The 20,033-nt window shown below is 44.5% G+C and overlaps 1 protein-coding gene across 1 annotated transcript; it reads right to left on the bottom strand.

Moving 5' to 3' along the window:
* Positions 1-8,453: 8,453 nt before the first annotated feature.
* Positions 8,454-15,966, bottom strand: LOC139537914 (protein ABHD15). The gene is made up of 3 exons (XM_071339803.1): positions 13,562-15,966; positions 11,079-11,308; positions 8,454-10,749 (listed from the first exon to the last, which is right to left on the bottom strand). The coding sequence occupies exons 1-3, from the start codon at positions 14,429-14,431 to the stop codon at positions 9,714-9,716; spliced, it is 2,136 nt and encodes a 711-aa protein (XP_071195904.1). The 5' UTR covers positions 14,432-15,966; the 3' UTR covers positions 8,454-9,713.
* Positions 15,967-20,033: the final 4,067 nt, after the last annotated feature.

Below are 20,033 nucleotides of genomic sequence, written 5' to 3'. Positions count from 1 at the left end.
GTCTGGGTTCAGCGTGATTACGTGTGTGTGCGTACATACTGCTTATTCAACAGCTCTGCAAGACAATGACAGTAGATGATTGTGGAAAGAGTACAAATCCTTCTAGTTTTACTCAAAGAAGATATATAAACCGAACACATAACCAGTAATTCCTCGACATCAGGTCACATGGTGGGTCAGGTATGGCAGCTTGCATTGTTGAATGTCTGAAATAGCATTTAATTCCCTATAAGCCACTTTCTGTGTTTGCAAACATTGCGGCACGAGGGCGATGCGCGTGCAAAACCCCTCCCTGCTAATACGGAAACCGCTCGTTACGGATGTTGTAAATCTGGAACCGCTCGTTACGGATGTTGTAAATCTGGAACCGCTCGTTACGGATGTTGTAAATCTGGAACCGCTCGTTACGGGTGTTGTAAATCTGGAACCGCTCGTTACGGATGTTGTAAATCTGGAACCGCTCGTTACGGATGTTGTAAATCTGGAACCGCTCGTTACGGGTGTTGTAAATCTGGAACCGCAAGCAAATGGAAGAGACAAAAGGTGGAAATTATAGGCAATTAGCAAGACACCCCCAATAAAGGAGTGGTTCTGCAGGTGGTGACCACAGACCACTTCTCAGTTCCTATGCTTCCTGGCTGATGTTTTGGTTACTTTTGAATGCTGGCAGTGCTTTCACTCTAGTGGTAGCATGAGACAGAGTCTACAACCCATTTGCACAACAGCATATGAAATTTATTGTCAATCAGTGTTGCTTCCTAAGTGGACAGTTTGATTTCACAGAAGTGTGATTGACTTGGAGTTACATTGTGTTGTTTAAGTGTTCCCTTTATTTTTTTGAGCAGTGTATATATCATACACACACACATTTATGTAATAATGACAATTGCAACAATACTGAATGAACAATGAACACTTTTATTTTAACTTAATATAATACATAAATACACACACGCACACAGCTCTGAAGTGACAATGATACTGAAGAGTCTGCTTAGGAGACAAATACTCTCAACTGTTTGAATAAAAATAGAGTTTAAGTTACCTGTGATGAATGTTGAAAACAAAAACTTTAATTTCTATATGCAGGAAATCCTATTTTAATAATGGGCATGGTAAGAATTGACAACCAAAGTGCGAGTCATAATTCCCATGACACCTTCTAGCAAAATCTGAAAAGCGGTTCCTTCATTTATTCCAATAGGATATTTTTAGATTCACTTAAAATAAGGTCTGTGTTTCGTGTAGGCTTACATCACCGTGCCAATTTTATAACTGTGTAGATGTCCATAGGACAAGGTAACTCTGATCAATATTGGCTAAATATAAGCGAAGATACATTTTTTTGTAGAGTGGATTTATGAAAATATGTTGACAAACGTTACCTTATCCTAGTGAGATTTACACGGGTATCAAAACGTCGAGGCAGTTTAAGCCTGCACGAAACACAGACCTTATTTGAAGTAGATCAAGACATTTCTCTATGGAAGACATGAACGGTAAAATAACGAAGGAACCCCTTTCAAATTCAGCCGCAAGTTATTACAGGAATTATAACGCGTCGACTATTTCTCTCTAAACCATATACCTTTGACTAATCCGGAAACTATCACCTCGAATATTCCGTTCCGTAATTTATCTAACGGGTGGCATCCATGAGTCTAAATATTCCTGTTACATTGCACAACCTTCAATGTTGTCATAATTACGTAAAATTCTGGCAAATTAGTTCGCAAAGAGCCAGGCGGCCCAAACTGTTGCATATACCCTGACTCTGCGTGCAATGAACGCAAGAGAAATGACACAATTTCACCTGGTTAATATTGCCTGCTAACCTGGATTTATTTTAGCTAAATATGCAGGTTTAAAAATATATACTTGTGTATTGATTTTAAGAAAGGCATTGATGTTTATGGTTAAGTACACATTGGAGCAATGACAGTCATTGATTGATTGTTTTTTATAAGATACGTTTAATGCTAGCCAGCAACTTACCTTAGCTTACTGCATTCGCTAACAGGCAGGCTCCTCGTGGAGTGCAATGTAATCAGTTGTTAGAGCATTGGACTAGTTAACTGTAAGCTTGCAAGATTGGATCCCCCGAGCTGACAAGGTTAAAAATCTGTCGTTCTGCGGCAGAACGTTTCTAGGCCGTCATTGAAAATAAGAATGTGTTCTTAATGTTCTTAACTGACTTGCCTAGTTAAATAAAGATTAAATAAAGGTGTAAAAATAAAAATTGGCAAATCGGCGCCCAAAAATACCGATTTCCGATTGTTATGAAAACTTGAAATCGGCCCCGATTAATCGGCCATTCCGTCTAATCGGTCGACCTCTAGTATCAACTAGTCTATTCCGGGCCCTCAGATTTTCTCCCTCGGGACAGAGAGCTGTTTTTTCTTCTTCACTGGATATATGGGATCATCAGATCATGATATTTTACTCTTTCACACAGAGGCTTGATGGTTATTGAGGCCAGGAGTGTTTAATTATTAAATGTTTTAACTGAGGCACTATCATTCGCAATGTATAAATAAAAAAGGGACTTTGTTTGCAATGTGTGAGGTGAAGAAAAAACTACTGAGAAGCTCAGCTTATAGTGGTGGAGGTGCTGAGTTAAGACAATAAGAAGTCAGACTTTGCCAAATGTGTACTAGTTACGGATGTCGTCAATCGTAAAACCTCTAGTGGCCTTCGGAAAGTATTCAGACCTCTTGACTTTTCCACATTTTGTTACGTTACAGCCTTATTCTAAAATGTATTTAATATTTTTTTCCCCTAAGCAATCTATATACAATACCCCATAATGATAAAGTGAAAACAGTTTTTTTTTTTTTATGTTTGCACATTTATTAAAAATTAACTATTCAGACCCTTTGCTATGAGACTTGAAATTGAGCTCAGGTGAATCCTGTTTCCATTGATCATCCTTGAGATGTTGCTACAACTTGGAGTCCATCTGTGGTAAATTGAATTAATTGGACATAGTTTGGAAAGAGCAAAAACCAAGCCATGAGGTCGAAGGAATTGTTTGTAGACCCCTGGATTGTAACGAGGTACAAATCTGGCGAAGGGTACCAAAACATTTCTGCATCTTGTGTCCCCAAGAACACAGTGTCCTCCATCATTCTTAAATGTAAGAAGTTTGGAACCACCAAGACTTCCTAGAGCTGTCCGCCCCACCAAACTGACCAATCGGGGAAGAAGGGCCTTGGTCAGGGAGGTGACCAAGAACCCGATGATCACTCTGACAGAGCTCTAGAGTTCCTCTGTGGAGACGGAAGAACCTTCCAGAAGGACAACTATCTCTGCAGCACTCCACCAATCAGAACTTTATGGTAGAGTGGCTAGACGGAAGCCACTATTCAGTATAAGGCACATGACAGCCCGCTTTGGGTTTGCCAAAAGGCACAAAAATACTCTCAGACCATGAGAAACAAGATTCTCTGGTCTGATGAAACCAAGATTGAACTCTTTGGCCTGAATGCCAAGCGTCACATCTGGAGGAAACCTGACACCTTTCCTACAGTGAAGCATGGTGGCGGCAACATCATGCTGTGGTGATGTGTTTCAGCGGCAGGGAGTGGGAGACTAGTCAGGATCGAGGCAAAGATGAACGGAGCAAAGTAAAGAGAGATCCTTGATGAAAACCTGCTCCAGAGTGCTCAGGACCTCAGACTGGGGTGAAGCTTCACCTTCCAAGAACAACAACCCTAAGCACACAGCCAAGACAACACAGGAGTGGCTTCGGGACAAGTCTCTGAATGTCCTTGAGTGGCCCAGCCAGAGCCCAGACTTGAACCCATTCGAACATCTCTGGAGAGACCTGAAAATAGCTGTGCAGCAATGCTCCCCATCCAACCTGACAGAGCTTGAGAGGATCTGCAGTTAATAATTGGATTTCAAAAACTTGTGTAGATTGAGATTTATTTGTTTATTTTTTAGAATAAGGCTGTAACTCAACAAAATGGGAAAAAGTCAAGGTGTCTGAATACTTTTCCAAAGGCACTGTATGTACATGAAGCTATATATACAATTTTTGCAAACGTTTTTATCCAAAGCGACTTACTTTTTGTGAGTGTATGCATTTTCATACTTGTCCCCTGTTGGCATTGAATTCACAACCATGGTGGGTGCAAGCGTACTATACTTCCAACTACACTTTTCTCTACCTCTATCTACTCTTCTCCCTCTCTCCTCCCTCTGTCCTCTCCATCTATTCTTCCCCCTCTGTCCTCCCTCTCTATGTACTCCCTCTCTCCATCTATTCTTCTCCCTCTGTCCTCCCTCTCTATCTTCTCCCTCTGTCCTCCCTCTCTCCTCTCTCCATCTATTCTTCTCCCTCTGTTCTCCATCTATTCTTCTCCTTCTGTCCTCCCTCTCTCCTCTCTCCTCTCTATCTATTCTTCTCCCTATGTCCTCTATATACTCTTCTCCCTCTCTCCATCTACTCTTCTCCCTCTATCCTCCCTCTCTCCATCTACTCTTCTCCCTCTGTCCTCCCTCTGTCCTCCATCTACTCTTCTCCCTCTGTCCTCCCTCTGTTCTCCATCTACTCTTCTCCCTCTGTCCTCCCTCTCTCCTCTCTCTATCTATTCTGCTCCGTCTGTCCTCCCTCTCTATCTTCTCCCTCTGTCCTAGACTTACAAAATTAATAAATAATGAAAAGCGGAAATGTCTTGAGTCAATAAGTATTCAACCCCTTTGTTATGGTAAGCCTAAGTAAGTTCACGAGTAAACATTTCCTTAACAAGTCACATAATAAATTGTATGGACTCACTCTGTGTGCAATAATAGTGTTTAACATGATTTTTGAATGACTACCTCATCTCTGTACCCCACACATACAACTATATGTAAGGTCCCTCAGTCGAGCAGTGAATTTCAAATGTGACGCTTGGCATTCAGGCCAAAAAGTTGGTTTCATCAGACCAGAGAATCTTGTTTCTCATGGTCAGAGTCCTTTAGGTGCCTCTTGGCAAACTCCAAGCGGGCTGTTGTGCCTTTTACTGAGGAGTGGCTTCCGTTTGACCACTCTACCATAAAATGCCTGATTGGTGGAGTGCTGCAGAGATGGTTGTCCTTCCTTCAACCTCATGGCTTGGTATTTGCTGTGACATGCACTGTCAACTGTGGGACCTTGTATAGACAGGTGTGTGCCTTTCCAAATCATGTCCAATCAATTTAATTTACCACAGGTGGACTACAATCAAGTTGTAGAAACATCTCAAGGATGATCACTGGAACCAGGATTAGAGATGAATGATGGATTTTTTTCCCATATTAAAGAAAGATTACTATAATCGTCTATTAAGTGCCAAATAAAGTAACAGCGTTGATCGTAACAGGGTTGACAATTGTATCTTTAATCAGCCATAAATTCCCTTGTAACAGGAAGGAAGCTTGTTGTGTGCAAAAGGGAGGGACAATTGAATGCAAGCTTTAAAAATGTGTTATTGTTAAACCATTTCTTGACTGTCTAATGTGTTTGACGTGTTAAAACTCGACCCACTCAGTTTTCCACCACAAAACACCAGAAAATGACAACAAAAAAAAGAGTAGAACCAAATCACCTGCTTGTTTATTTCTTTATTTTACCGTTATTTAACCAGGTAAGTTGACTGAGAACACATTCTCATTTACAGCAACGACCTGGGGAATAGTTACAGGTGAGAGGAGGGGGAATGAATGAGCCAATTGTAAACTGGGGATGATTAGGTGACCATGATGGTATGAGGACAGCTTGGGAATTTAGCCAGGACACTTTTCAATGTGGTCTATATTAAAAGGGCACTTCAGTTAATATAACAGGCTTTTTAAAATTCAATATTGGTGCATAATTTCTTCTCAAAATATCAAAAAGGCAGGTACGAGCTAAGCAAATCCATGAAAAAAAACAACTACAAACTCAAACTTGAACAGATGTTTGACAACTCAAGACTGGCTACGCAAGAACTACAGGCTATGACAGGCAACAAATCCAGCCGTGTGGTGCCTCCCTCCCAGACGAGCTTAACATATACAGTGGGGCAAAAAAGTATTTAGTCAGCCACCAATTGTGCAAGTTCTCCCACTTAAAAATATGAGAGAGGCCTGTAATTTTCATCATAGGTACACTTCAACTATGACAGACAAAATGAGGGAAAAAATCCAGAAAATCACATTGTAGGATTTTTTAATGAATTTATTTGCAAATTATGGTGGAAAATAAGTATTTGGTCACCTACAAACAAGCCAGATTTCTGGCTCTCACAGACCTCACTCTCCCGAGGCTAACTTGAGGAAAACTCTCAGAAGAGTGATTACTCAACAAACAAACAAAAATGCGCTGACCAGCTGGGGGGGGGGATGTATTCTCAGACATCTTCAACCTGTCCCTGTCCCAGGCTGTAGTCCCCACTTGCTTCAAGGAGATCACCATCATCCCAGTGCCGCCCCCCCGCCCCCCCCCCAAAAAAATCAGGGTAACATGCCAAAATGATTATCGCCCTGTCGCACTTGTCTCGGTCATCATGAAGTGCTTCGAGAGGCTGGTCATGGCCCACATCAAGGCCAGCATGTCAGGCACACCGGACCCGCTCCAATTAGCCTACAGCTCCAACAGATCCACGGAAGATCCCATTTCAATCGCTAGTCACACGGCCATAACACATCTGGACAAGAGGAACACCTATGTGAGAATGCTGTTCATTGACTACAGTTCAGCATTCAACACGATTGTTCCCTCCAAGTGCGACACCAAGCTCAGAGCCCTGGGTCTGGACACTACCGTCTGCAACTGGATCCTGGACTTCCTGACCGGCAGACCAAAAGCTGTGAGGATTGGCAACAACACCTCCTCTACACTGACTCTTAACACAGGAGTCCCCCAGGGGTGGGTCCTCACCCCTCTGCTGTACTCCCTGTTCACCCACGACTGTGTAGCATTGCACGACACCAACTCCATCATCAAGTTTGCTAAAGACACCATGGTTGTAGGCCTGATAACCAATAACGATGAGTCAACCTATAGGGAGGAGGTCCTTACTTGTCCAAATCTTCCTTGTTTTACTATCCTTGTGAGGACTTCTGGTCCCCACAAGGATAGTAAAACCAAACACACACACACACACACATATACATTCAGGCTACACAATTGCTGCTACCAGACTCTTATTTACTATTGCTAATACTGCACAATTTAAACACTTGGACCCCCCCAAACCACTTTTCTGTGATACATGTGTAAATATTGTTCTTCCTGTATTATACTTATGCTAAAATGTTTATTCTACTCGACTGGGAAATGTACTTTATGTTCGTATTCTTATGTATTATTGTTGTTGCATTGTAGAGAAGGAACCAGGAAGTAGAAGCATTTAGTTGGACGGTGTATTACATGTGTATCCTTGAAACACTTGTAATGGCTGATGTATTTGGTGCTGTTCCTCTTCTCTTGTAAACACATCAGCCAGACAGGAGGACTCTGATCCTGTTTACGCTGGTCATCATCAGGCTGTTTGTTTAGCAGCCTAGATATACAAAACAAAGACTGGCAGCCTTTTGTGTTTTTTATATTTTATTCTACCTGCCATTTAGTTTAGTCACCTGTGATTCAGCCTATACATACTTTATACAGAGAACTACCAGATAACATCCTGATGAACAATTCATAAAATCTCCACCGGACAATTTACGTTGATCCCCCCCTCCCTTTTGTACACTGCTGCTACTCGCTGTTTGTTTGTTACCTATGCACAGTCACTTCTCCCCCACCTACATGTACAGATTACCTCAACTAACCTGTACCCCTGCACACTGACTCGGTACCGGTGCCCCCTGTATATAGCCTCCACACTGACTCGGTACCGGTGCCCCCTGTATATAGCCTCCACACTGACTCGGTACCGGTACCCCCTGTATATAGCCTCCACACTGACTCGGTACCGGTGCCCCCTGTATATAGCCTCCACACTGACTCGGTACCGGTGCCCCCTGTATATAGCCTTGTTATTGTTATTGTGTTACTTTTTATTTGAGTCTACTTGGTAAATATTTTCTTCTTGAACTGCACTGTTGGTTAAGGGCTTGTAATTAAGCATTTTACGGTAAGGTCTACACTTGTTGTATTCAGTATTTTACAGCAAGGTCTACACTTGTTGTATTCTGCGTTTTACGGTAAGGTCTACACTTGTTGTATTCAGCATTTTACGGTAAGGTCTACACTTGTTGTATTCAGCATTTTACGGTAAGGTCTACACTTGTTGTATTCAGCATTATACGGTAATGTCTACACTTGTTGTATTCAGCATTTCACGGTAAGGTCTACACTTGCTGTATTCAGCATTTTACGGTAAGGTCTACACTTGTTGTATTCAGAATTTTACGGTAAGGTCTACACTTGTTGTATTCGGCGCATGTGGCAAATAAAGTTTGATTTGATGCAATAAACACAAATAACAAGCAAACATGGCTCAAGTAATACTACTGAATTGTAGCTTTAATATATTTACAGAAATACAAAACAAAGAACTGAAATTCCCTTTTTAAAGACGCTGGACTATGCTTCTGTCAGAATCACATTTCTGTCATAGGCTTTGTCATAAACAATGAAGTGCTGTGTCTGTCTGTTCTAGAATTAAAGAGCAAGATAAGTTCTACCACCCATTCTATGTCTATATCTATGCTAGAATCATTCCCAGTCCCGTCTGTTTCCTTATTGAAAGCTAAGCTCACAGAGTGCCTGTTAGATCACAGATAGATCAATACATTAATTGTTTTTGGTAGGCTGGGTCCTGAAAGTGACATGTACCTCACACCCCTCTACTACCCCCCCCCTCCCTCCTGCTATGACTGAAGTCCCCATCTGCATCCCAAATGGCACCATATTCTCTATAAAGGAATATATCACCTTGGTCCAAAGTAGTGCACCACATAGGGAATAGAGTGCCAATTGGAATGAATCCCACATCTCCTGTTCTGAGTAACACTGACTCATGAGGAGAACACTCAATAACCCATTCAATAAAACAGACTGTTCTCCAAGTAGCTGGCCAACACACACACACACACAGCCACACACACACACACACACGACTTGGTTCTGGGTTTCCAGATTAATGGACATTCAGATTCAATGTGCTCTTTCAACTTTGGTTGATCATCAAATTTTTCCATTGTAGAACAGAACGTGTCCAAAATCAGGGAAGGCTGCAGAGGGGAGGACGGCTCATAATAATGACCGGAACGGCGCGAATGGAGTGGCATCAAACACCTGGAAACCATGGAAACCACACGTTTGAGGTATTTGATACCATTTCCCGCTCCAGCCATTACCACGAGCCCGTCCTCCCCAATTAAGGTGCCACCAACCTCCTGCAGTCCAAACCTCAGTCACATCTAGGGAGGGCGAGAGGATTCAATTTGATCGCGCTTCGTCAGCTATGCAAATTTTAAAAGGCAACTTTCCCGCATTCGCGGAGACCCCATTCACGGTAAACACTGCATACGTCAGCTCAATCGGAAATTACCTTTAAATGTCAAGCTTGCTATAACGCGGATCTACCTCTGATCGGATTGAATCCCGTCTTTAAAAAATGTGGTAATTTTATTTATTTTTCTTCCTCCCTGTACTCCCCTCATCTTCCTCCTTTTCTCTCTTTCATCAGTGCTCTCTGGGGTGTCTCCTATTTCACTCCTCCTCTTCCACCTTCTCTACATCCTCTCCTCCTTTCTCAGCGCGTGTAGGACCTCTGCCAGGTAAACTGTCCCTCCTCCCCTCCTCTTCCGCCTCCCCATCCATCATTGAGGTGTTCCTGTGTGTGTGACTGTGTGCTGGGTCTGTCTCTCTTCATCATGGACTCCCTCTTCCTCCGGGGGAGGTAGCATGGTACTGCCCCTCTGCCCCCCGCTGCCCGTGCCCCTCCTACACCCCCCCACCTCATCCCCTTCCTCTCCTCCCCCTTCAGAAACTCAGCCACCACCCTGAAGTACTCCAACACAGACACGTTACTCCAGTTACCTCCCACCTCTCCCTCCCCCTGTCCTCCCTCCTCCAGTCCAAACCCACAGTGCCCACCCGTCTCCGTCAGCGCCAGCAAGAAATAAGGGTTGTTTTGGAAAAGGGCGAGGGGCAGGGTGGAGGGGGGCGGCAGGAGGGGGTCGTCACGGCTACAGAGGCAGAGCACGGGAACCGCCACCTCGTCTGCGTCCCTCAGAGGTTCGTTCCTCTCCCAGTAACTCTCCCAGTCCCTGGCAGGATGACCCCGCTCACCCAGCACCCAGGCTGCCACCCCACCTACCCCTGATGCCCCTGCTAACCCAGCTCCCCTAAGGGAGGGTGGGGGAGCAGTGGCCCCTGTGGCACCTGATCTGGCTCCAGAGGTGGAGGCTGGGGCCCCAGGCTGGTGGGGTCCTGTTGAGTGGTGTAGGGTGTGTTGGTGGGGTGCTGTGTCCCCTGCTCTGGTGGTTGGAACCCTGGGAGTAGAGGCATGGGTGGGGGAGACGGTTTTGGCCCCGGACATGGCCTCCAGTTTGGTGTTGTGGGGTCCCGTCAGATGGGGGGTGTTCAGTGGGTGTACAGCAGCCCCTGGTTTGGTGGTTGGTGTCGCGCTGGCAGTTTTGGCCCCTGGGGTCGGTGTGTGACTGGTTGGGTGGTGGGGGATGTCGGGTCGCAGTGCAGAGCAGAACAGGGTCTCTTCAAAGTCTCTGAGGGAGGAACAGTGGAGAGCCCTGTCTACATCTAACACCCCACTAAGGGCACTGGCATACCTGGGGAGGAAGAAGGAGTCAGAACATAATCTCTGATGCTTTAGCTCAGTTTACCAACCCCATCATCACTATGGCCGGGATTCAATGCCAGGCATGTTAGAGTGGCACACTATAATGGACTTCTCAAGGTAATTTACAGTTAAGCCGTCAACGTTTATCCTGAAGGTGATAATGTAGGGGAAAATGACTTCAAAAAAGGAACACTGTGTAATACTGGTCTGTAGTTTAACACACCCGGTCTAAAAGTTTCAATTGGAGAGGCAGAATATTGTTCTATAAACTAAACATCATAAACATCATAATCATCATCATCATCATCTCTCTCCTACCTGCTGAGTTGCAGTTTGCGTTGGACCAGCACTGCCCAGCGGTAGAGTGGCGGCAGGGGCGTGTCAAACCACAGCTGGCCCTGCAGGACAGGTGAGATGCAGGCTGCAGCCGTCAGGTAAGAGGAGGAGCCACACTCTCCCAAGTAGGACAGCAGCAGGCCCGAACCAGAACCCTCGCTCACCGCTACCAGCACAGAGGACGGGTGCCGGCTACGCACATACGCTACTGTCTGGAGGACACAGGGTTAAAGGTTGTTTAATATTGTTATAAAATCAGCTAGCTAGTTTACTGATATTGTTATGAAACCAGCTAGCTAGCTAGCTAGCCTACTGATATTGTTATAAAACCAGCTAGCTAGCCTACTGATATTGTTATAAAACCAGCTAGCTAGCTAGCATACTGATATTGTTATAAAACCAGCTAGCTAGCTAGCCTACAGATATTGTTACAAAACCAGCTAGCAAACCTACTGATATTGTTACAAAACCAGCTAGCTAGCTAGCCTACTGATATTGTTATGAAACCAGCTAGCTAGCTAGCCTACTGATATTGTTACGAAACCAGCTAGCTAGCCTACTGATATTGTTATGAAACCGGCTAGCTAGCCTACTGATATTGTTAGAAAACCAGCTAGCTAACTTACTGATATTGCTACACTCACTAGGAGGGGTCTCACTAGGAGGGTTCTAGGACTAGCTCAATGGTCTCACTAGGGAGGGACCTAGGACTAGCTCAATGGTCTCACTAGGGAGGGTCCTAGGACTAGCTCAATGGTCTCACTAGGAGGGGACCTAGGTGTGCATTTACAGTTGAAGTTGGAAGTTTACATACACTTAGGTTGGAGTCATTAAAACTCGTTTTTCAACCCCCCCGCAAATGTCTTGTTAACAAACTATAGTTTTGGCAAGTCGGTTAGGACATCTACTTTGTGCATGACACAAGTAATTTTTCTAACAATTGTTTACAGACAGATTATTTCACTTATAATTCCCATTATCACAATTCCAGTGGGTCAGAAGTTTGCATACACTAAGTTGACTGTGCCTTTAAACAGCTTGGAAAATTCCAGAAAATGATATCATGGCTTTAGAAGCATCTGATAGGCTAATTGACATAATTTGAGTCAATTGGAGGTGTACCTGTTGATGTATTTCAAGGTCTACTTTCAAACTCAAACTCCTCTTTGTCACATCATGGAAAAATCAAAAGAAATCAGCCAAGACCTCAGAAAAAAAGTTGTGGACCTCCATAAGTCTGGTTCATCCTTGGGAGCAATTTCCAAACGCCTGAAGGTACCACGTTCATCTGTACAAATAATAGTACGCAAGTATAAACACCATGGGACCACGCAGCCGTCATACCGCTCAGGAAGGAGACGCATTCTGTCTCCTAGAGATGAACATACTTGTGCGAAAAGTGCAAATCAATCCCAAAACAACATTAAAGGACCCTGTGAAGATGCTGGAGGAAACAGGTACAAAAGTATCTATATCCACAGTAAAACAAGTCCTATATCGACATAACTTGAAAGGCCGCTCAGCAAGGAAGAAGCTACTGCTCCAAAACCGGCATAAAAAAGCCAGACTACGGTTTGGAACTGCACATGGGGACAAAGATCGTACTTTTTGGAGAAATGTCCTCTGGTCTGATGAAACAAAAATAGAACCGTTTGGCCATAATGACCATCATTATGTTTGTAGGAAAAAGGGGGATGCTTGCAAGCCGAAGAACACCATCCCAACCATGAAGCACGGGGGTGGCAGCATCATGTTGTGGGGGTGCTTTGCTGCAGGAGGGACTGGTGCACTTCACAAATTCATGAGGGAGGAACATGATGTGGATATATTGAAGCAACATCTCAAGACATCAGTCAGGAAGTTAATGCTTGGTTGCAAATGGGTCTTCCAAATGGACAATGACCTGACCTCAATCCCATAGAAAATGTGTGGGCAGAACTGAAAAAGCATGTGCGAGCAAGGAGGCCAACAAACCTGACTCAGTTACACCAGCTCTGTCAGGAGGAATGGGCCAAAATTCACCCAAGCTTGTGGAAGGCTACCCAAAACGTTTGACCCAAGTTAAACAATTTAAAAGGCAATGCTACCAAATACTAATTGAATGTATGTAAACTGCTGACCCACTGGGAATGTGATGAAAGAAATAAAAGCTGAAATAAATAATTCTCTCTACTATTATACTGACATTTCACATTCTTAAAATAAAGTGGTGATCCTAACTGACCTAAGACAGGGAATTTGTACTAGGATTAAATGTCAGAAATTGTGAAAAACTGAGTCGAAATGTATTTGGCTAAGGTGTATGTAAACTTCCGACTTCAACTGTACATGAGATGTCAGAGTACTGAGACCATGTTGTATGCATGTGTCCCATTTACCATTTGTATGTTCAACATCATATACAATATCATTATTAGGTCAATTATAGACCATACAATTATTATAGTAATATTATTATTGTGTACCTGCACCAGGTCAGCAGAGTCTCCATACTCAGTCAGCCGTGGTGTGGTGAGAGGGCACCCCCCCGTGCCCCTACGGTGAAACACGAGGGCATAGAAACCCTGACGAAGAGCCATTCTACACAGACCCCTCAGGTGGGGCGTCACCCCTCCCCAGTAGTGAGGGATGAGGAGGAGGATTGGAGGCGTGGAGGTGTGGCAGCCCAATGCCTTTCCCCCAGGATGGTGCTCCTTCCCTCTCTCCCGTCCCACAGCCTCTCTCCCACTTACGCCTACAGCCCAGTCCAAAGCCACTACCCCCCCGTCCTTCAGTAGAAGGTGGTCTCGGGTAAAGTTGACCTCCTCTTGTCCCTGGTCTCCTGCAGTCAGGCCCCCCAATAGCAAACCTGAGAGTGTCTGGAGGTGGGGGTCCCCCCTGGGCCATGAGGCCAGTCTGGGTCTGGCCAGGGAACAGCAGTGCTGGAGCAGGAACCGGGCCAGGGCTGTGGGCTTACAGGCTAGAGTGGGTCCTGGGGCTGGGGAGAGGGCTGGATGTGATCCCAAGCCAAGGCCCATTCCCCTCTCCCTACCCCAGCTTTTCTCTGGTGACGGTCCTATGGCAAGGCCTGGGGATGATCCATGCCCCTGTGTTCCTCCCCTCTCCTTGCCCCAGCCTGGCTCTGTGTCAGGGCGGTGGATGGGGAGCTCTAGGACCCAGCACAGTGCCACCCACAGCCCCCAGGCGGCAGCCTTCACCCCCAGCCTCGCCATTCGCTGTACCGGGGGCCAGCGGAGAGCCAGGTAGAGCAGGAACAGCAGCAGGGAGGGCAGGAGGTACGACACCCTGTCACACTCCCACTCACAGGAGGAGACGAGATCCTGGTCAGTGGCCATTGTTACCGTGTTTAGAACCAGGTCTAGAACTCTACAATGTCCAGGTCTAGAACTCTACAATGTCCAGGTCTAGAACTCTACAATGTCCAGTTCTAGAACTCTACAATGTCCAGGTCTAGAACTCTACAGTGTCCAGGTCTAGAACTCTACAGTGTCCAGGTCTAGAACTCTACAGTGTCCAGGTCTAGAACTCTACAGTGTCCAGGTCTAGAACTCTACAGTGTCCAGGTCTAGAACTCTACAGTGTCCAGGTCTAGAACTCTACAGTGTCCAGGTCTAGAACTCTACAGTGTCCAGGTCTAGAACTCTACAGTGTCCAGGTCTAGAACTCTACAGTGTCCAGGTCTAGAACTCTACAGTGTCCAGGTCTAGAACTCTACAGTGTCCAGGTCTAGATCTCTATAGTGTCCAGGTCTAGATCTCTACAGTGTCCAGGTCTAGAACTCCACAATGTCCAGGTCTAGAACTCTACAGTGTCCAGGTCTAGAACTCTACAGTGTCCAGGTCTAGAACTCTACAGTGTCCAGGTCTAGAACTCTACAGTGTCCAGGTCTAGAACTCTACGGTGTCCAGGTCTAGAACTCTACGGTGTCCAGGTCTAGAACTCTACAATGTCCAGATCTAGAACTCCACAATGTCCAGTTTTTTAGGTCAGCTAGAACCACTTCGCAACATATTCTCTCATTCGGTGGCAACTGAATGTGGCCCTGAGTAAAAGATATGGATTGGCCAGAGAGCTAAAGTACAGCCAGGGTTGTATAGCAGGTATTTACATTGATCTAGTATAGCAGGTCTTTACAGCAGTCCAGTGATCTAGTATAGCAGGTCTTTACAGCAGTCCAGTGATCTAGTATAGCAGGTCTTTACAGCTGTCCAGTGATCTAGTATAGCAGGTCTTTACAGCAGTCCAGTGATCTAGTATAGCAGCTATTTACAGCAGTCCAGTGATCTAGTATAGCAGGGCTTTACAGCAGTCCAGTGATCTTGTATAATGTAGCAGGTCTTTGCAGCAGTCCAGTGATCTTGTATAATGTAGCAGATCTTTGCAGCAGTCCAGTGATCTAGTATAGCAGGTCTTTACAGCAGTCCAGTGATCTTGTATAATGTAGCAGGTCTTTGCAGCAGTCCAGTGATCTTGTATAATGTAGCAGATCTTTGCAGCAGTCCAGTGATCTAGTATAGCAGGTCTTTGCAGCAGGCCAGTGATCTTGTATAATGTAGCAGGTCTTTGCAGCAGTCCAGTGATCTTGTATAATGTAGCAGATCTTTGCAGCAGTCCAGTGATCTAGTATAATGTAGCAGATCTTTGCAGCAGTCCAGTGATCTAGTATACCAGGTCTTTGCAGCAGTGTTGGCTCCACTGCTTCTCCCTTTGTCCCCTGGTAATAAAGCAACCAGTTAGTGCTGCTCAACCTCTACGAGTGACAGAAAGAATAGAGAGAGAAAAAAAGTGAGGGGGAGAGCATGTCACCTTACTCTCTCACTCTCTTTTAGATACCAAATATATTTCCCTCTCACCCTCCCTACTCTATCTCTCTTTCCCAACCTCATTAGTCCCTCCCTCCCTCTCTAAATCATTAGCAATCAGTGCCGGGCTTAAACTCACCATAGATATAGAGTGAAAAGAACAGACACAACACTTTTATTCCATGTCTACATAGAGGAGGTCCTTTGGCAGTTTGGGTAAACAGATAACAGATACACATGTTGGACTGAGCAAACGTGAATATCTAAACTCAACCAATCAAAGTGGTCACATCAACAATTGGCTGGTGATAAACTATGGTTTCTATGTTGCTTACACAGACACACCAGGGTTTGGTTAGCGGTAATTACGGCTTTTGGTCTTAAAAAAAATAGAAAAGCCGATAAATAAAATTGTCACCGGTCAATTGTCCAGAAGAGAGAGAGAAAAAAGGCCAGTTGATGGAAATATATTTGACCTGTCATGCTTATCGGACTATGCGTTCATTTGCATAATTTCGTGGAATTAAATTGGCACGTGTGTGTGTATATTCGTTATGTATCTTATTTATCACACACACGTCATACAGATACAGAGCGGAATTTCCGCCTTTGAGCGGAAAATCTTTTCGGACTGCGGGTTTAATAAGCCCAATCATTGCGAAAAAATTCTAAATGCAGTCACGTGTTAAAAAAATTGGTTTTGGCCATGATAATTTTTTTCTTCATATTTGTATTTCTCAACTGGTAATTGAAGCGCTTCCCATTCACCATTCAAATACATAGGCAACGGAAGGTAGGCTTCATCAGCGCGTCACACACCACTTTGCAATGAGCTGGAGGCAGTACGCATTTTGAAAACAGATACTTAAATTGTTTGAAACCTGAATGTTTTTACTACATATTATGAGGCATGTTTTACCTTGCTTCCGACCATATACTTTTCTACAATGGGGGATAGTAGATTAACATAGGGAAAGATTTACCTAGCCTATGAGCCTAAGTAAATGTACTTAAGTTACCAAAATTACACTACATGACCAAAAGTATGTGGACACTCGAGTTCCAAACTACCTCTGGACACAGCGTGAGCACAATAACTGTTAATCCGAAGCTTCATGAAATGGGTTTCCATGGCCGAGCAGCTGCATACACGCCTAAGATCACCACGATCACCAATGCCAAGCATTGGCTGGAGTGGTGTAAAGCTCACTGCAATTGGACTCTGGAGTGAGGAGTCACTCTTCACCTTCTGGCAGTCCAACGGACGAATCTGGGTTTGGCAGATGCCAGGAGATCGCTACCTGCCCCAATGCATAGTGCCAACTGTAAAGTTTGGTGGATGAGAAAAAATGGTCTGGGGCTGTTTTTCATGGTTCGGGCTCCTGGTCTAAGGCACTGCATGTCAGTGCTAGAGTCGTCACTACAGACCTTGGTTCGATTCCGAGCTGTATCACAACCGGCAGTGATCGGGAATCCCATAGGGCGGCGCACAATTGGCCCAGCGTCCTCCGGGTTATGGGAGGGTTTGGCCGGGGTAAGCCTCATTGTAAAATAAGAATTTGTTCTTAACTGACTTGCCTAGTTAAATAAAGGTTCAAATAAATAAAAAAGTTACAGTGAAGGGAAATCTTAACGCTACAGCATACAATGACATTCTAGACGAGGCCCTTTCCTGTTTCAGCATGACAATGCCACCGTGCACAAAGCGAGGTCCATGCAGAAATGGTTTGTCGAGATCGGTGTGGAAGAACTTGACTGGCCCTCACAGAGACCTGACCTCAACCCCATTGAACACCTTTGGGATGAATCGGAACGCCGACTGCGAGCCAGGCCTAATCGCCCAACATCAGTGCCCGACCTCACTAATGCTCTTGTGGCTGAATGGATGCAAGTCCCCGCAGCAATGTTCCAACATCTAGTGGAAAGCCTTCCCAGAAGAGTGGAGGCTGTTATAGCAGCAAAGGGGGGACCAACTCCATATTAATGCCCATGATTTATGGAATTAGATGTTCAACGAGCATGTGCCCACATCATTTTGGCCATGTAGTGTATATAGCCTACTCCTGTCTATATATAAATACAATCATTCAAAATAGACTACTAAAGCATGGTTTGGCCACAGAGGATCATTAGTTCCCCGTAGACTTAAAAAAAATATAAAGAATTGTGGATTGTTTTAAATCGAATTGCCTACAGCGAGAAGGAAAGAGAGGAACTCACGCTGCAAATACCAAATAGATGATTGTTGAGTTGCGACTGTCAGAGGGGGAAAAAAGTAGAGACCCAGCCAGGCATATTGCCATATTCAATTCAATTGTGGCGTAACAGTTTGGAAAGCAAATGGTAAAGAGAAGATATTGAAAATCCTCAAATCGTTCTGTTAGTTGAGCGAACAACAGTAACGTTAGGCGATATACCTATTTTATTGGCACCAGGGAAGAGCATATTCACTCTTTAATATTGTTGGGTCAGTGGCGCTTAAAAGTTTTGTTTTTGGACAATACTTTTCCTCTTGTCATATTATATTTCTGTCTCTTTCCCCTTATATCGTTGGCCTATGGACAAAGTCGCTTTTATTGATTGTTTCGTCAGTGTCAGCAGGGTAGGCTACCCAGTCGTAGTAAAACTCCAGTCATACAAAGTGTAGTTGAATTGTATTGTTTCTCCCATGCAAAGAAAGACGTAACGTATCTGATAAAGCCAATAGCCCAGTCCTCTACACTATATTATATGCGGTCATTGAACTGTCTTTTTTTGCATGGGAGACAGGGATTGAGTTATATTTTTTGCCTAAATTATGACTATCCAATATACTCATCACATTACAAATACTAGGCTATCTTACATAAGTCTGCAAATGCGATGATGCATGGAATGCTTTATTATAAATGTGAATTTTTTTATGGTGAAAATGTGCTTCCGGAAATATGAAACTCCCGCTCTGCTTTACTGCATAATAGAGTAGTCATTTTTTGCTGTTCAGTTACTCGTCTTGTTCGCTGAGGAAAAGGACATGTGGAACCAGTCAGTTACTCGTCTTGTTCGCTGAGGAAAAGGACATGTGGAACCAGTCAGTTACTCGTCTTGTTCGCTGAGGAAAAGGACATGTGGAACCAGTCAGTTACTCGTCTTGTTGGCTGAGGAAAAGGACATGTGGAACCAGTCAGTTACTCGTCTTGTTGGCTGAGGAAAAGGACATGTGGAACCAATCAGTTACTCGTCTTGTTGGCTGAGGAAAAGGACATGTGGAACCAATCAGTTACTCGTCTTGTTGGCTGAGGAAAAGGACATGTGGAACCAGTCAGTTACTCGTCTTGTTGGCTGAGGAAAAGGACATGTGGAACCAGTCAGTTACTCGTCTTGTTGGCTGAGGAAAAGGACATGTGGAACTAGTCAGTTACTCGTCTTGTTCGCTGAGGAAAAGGACATGTGGAACTAGTCAGTTACTCGTCTTGTTGGCTGAGGAAAAGGACATGTGGAACCAGTCAGTTACTCGTCTTGTTGGCTGAGGAAAAGGACATGTGGAACCAATCAGTTACTCGTCTTGTTGGCTGAGGAAAAGGACATGTGGAACCAATCAGTTACTCGTCTTGTTGGCTGAGGAAAAGGACATGTGGAACCAGTCAGTTACTCGTCTTGTTGGCTGAGGAAAAGGACATGTGGAACCAGTCAGTTACTCGTCTTGTTGGCTGAGGAAAAGGACATGTGGAACCAGTCAGTTACTCGTCTTGTTGGCTGAGGAAAAGGACATGTGGAACCAGTCAGTTACTCGTCTTGTTGGCTGAGGAAAAGGACATGTGGAACCAGTCAGTTACTCGTCTTGTTGGCTGAGGAAAAGGACATGTGGAACCAGTCAGTTACTCGTCTTGTTGGCTGAGGAAAAGGACATGTGGAACCAGTCAGTTACTCGTCTTGTTGGCTGAGGAAAAGGACATGTGGAACCAGTCAGTTACTCGTCTTGTTGGCTGAGGAAAAGGACATGTGGAACCAGTCAGTTACTCGTCTTGTTGGCTGAGGAAAAGGACATGTGGAACCAATCAGTTACTCGTCTTGTTGGCTGAGGAAAAGGACATGTGGGCCAGTCAGTTACTCGTCTTGTTGGCTGAGGAAAAGGACATGTGGAACCAGTCAGTTA

Source organism: Salvelinus alpinus, chromosome 13, assembly GCF_045679555.1.
Source record: "Salvelinus alpinus chromosome 13, SLU_Salpinus.1, whole genome shotgun sequence".
NCBI lineage: Eukaryota > Metazoa > Chordata > Actinopteri > Salmoniformes > Salmonidae > Salvelinus > Salvelinus alpinus.
The sequence above is the reverse complement of the archived record's forward strand: the minus strand, read 5'-3'. Positions and strand labels throughout refer to the sequence as shown.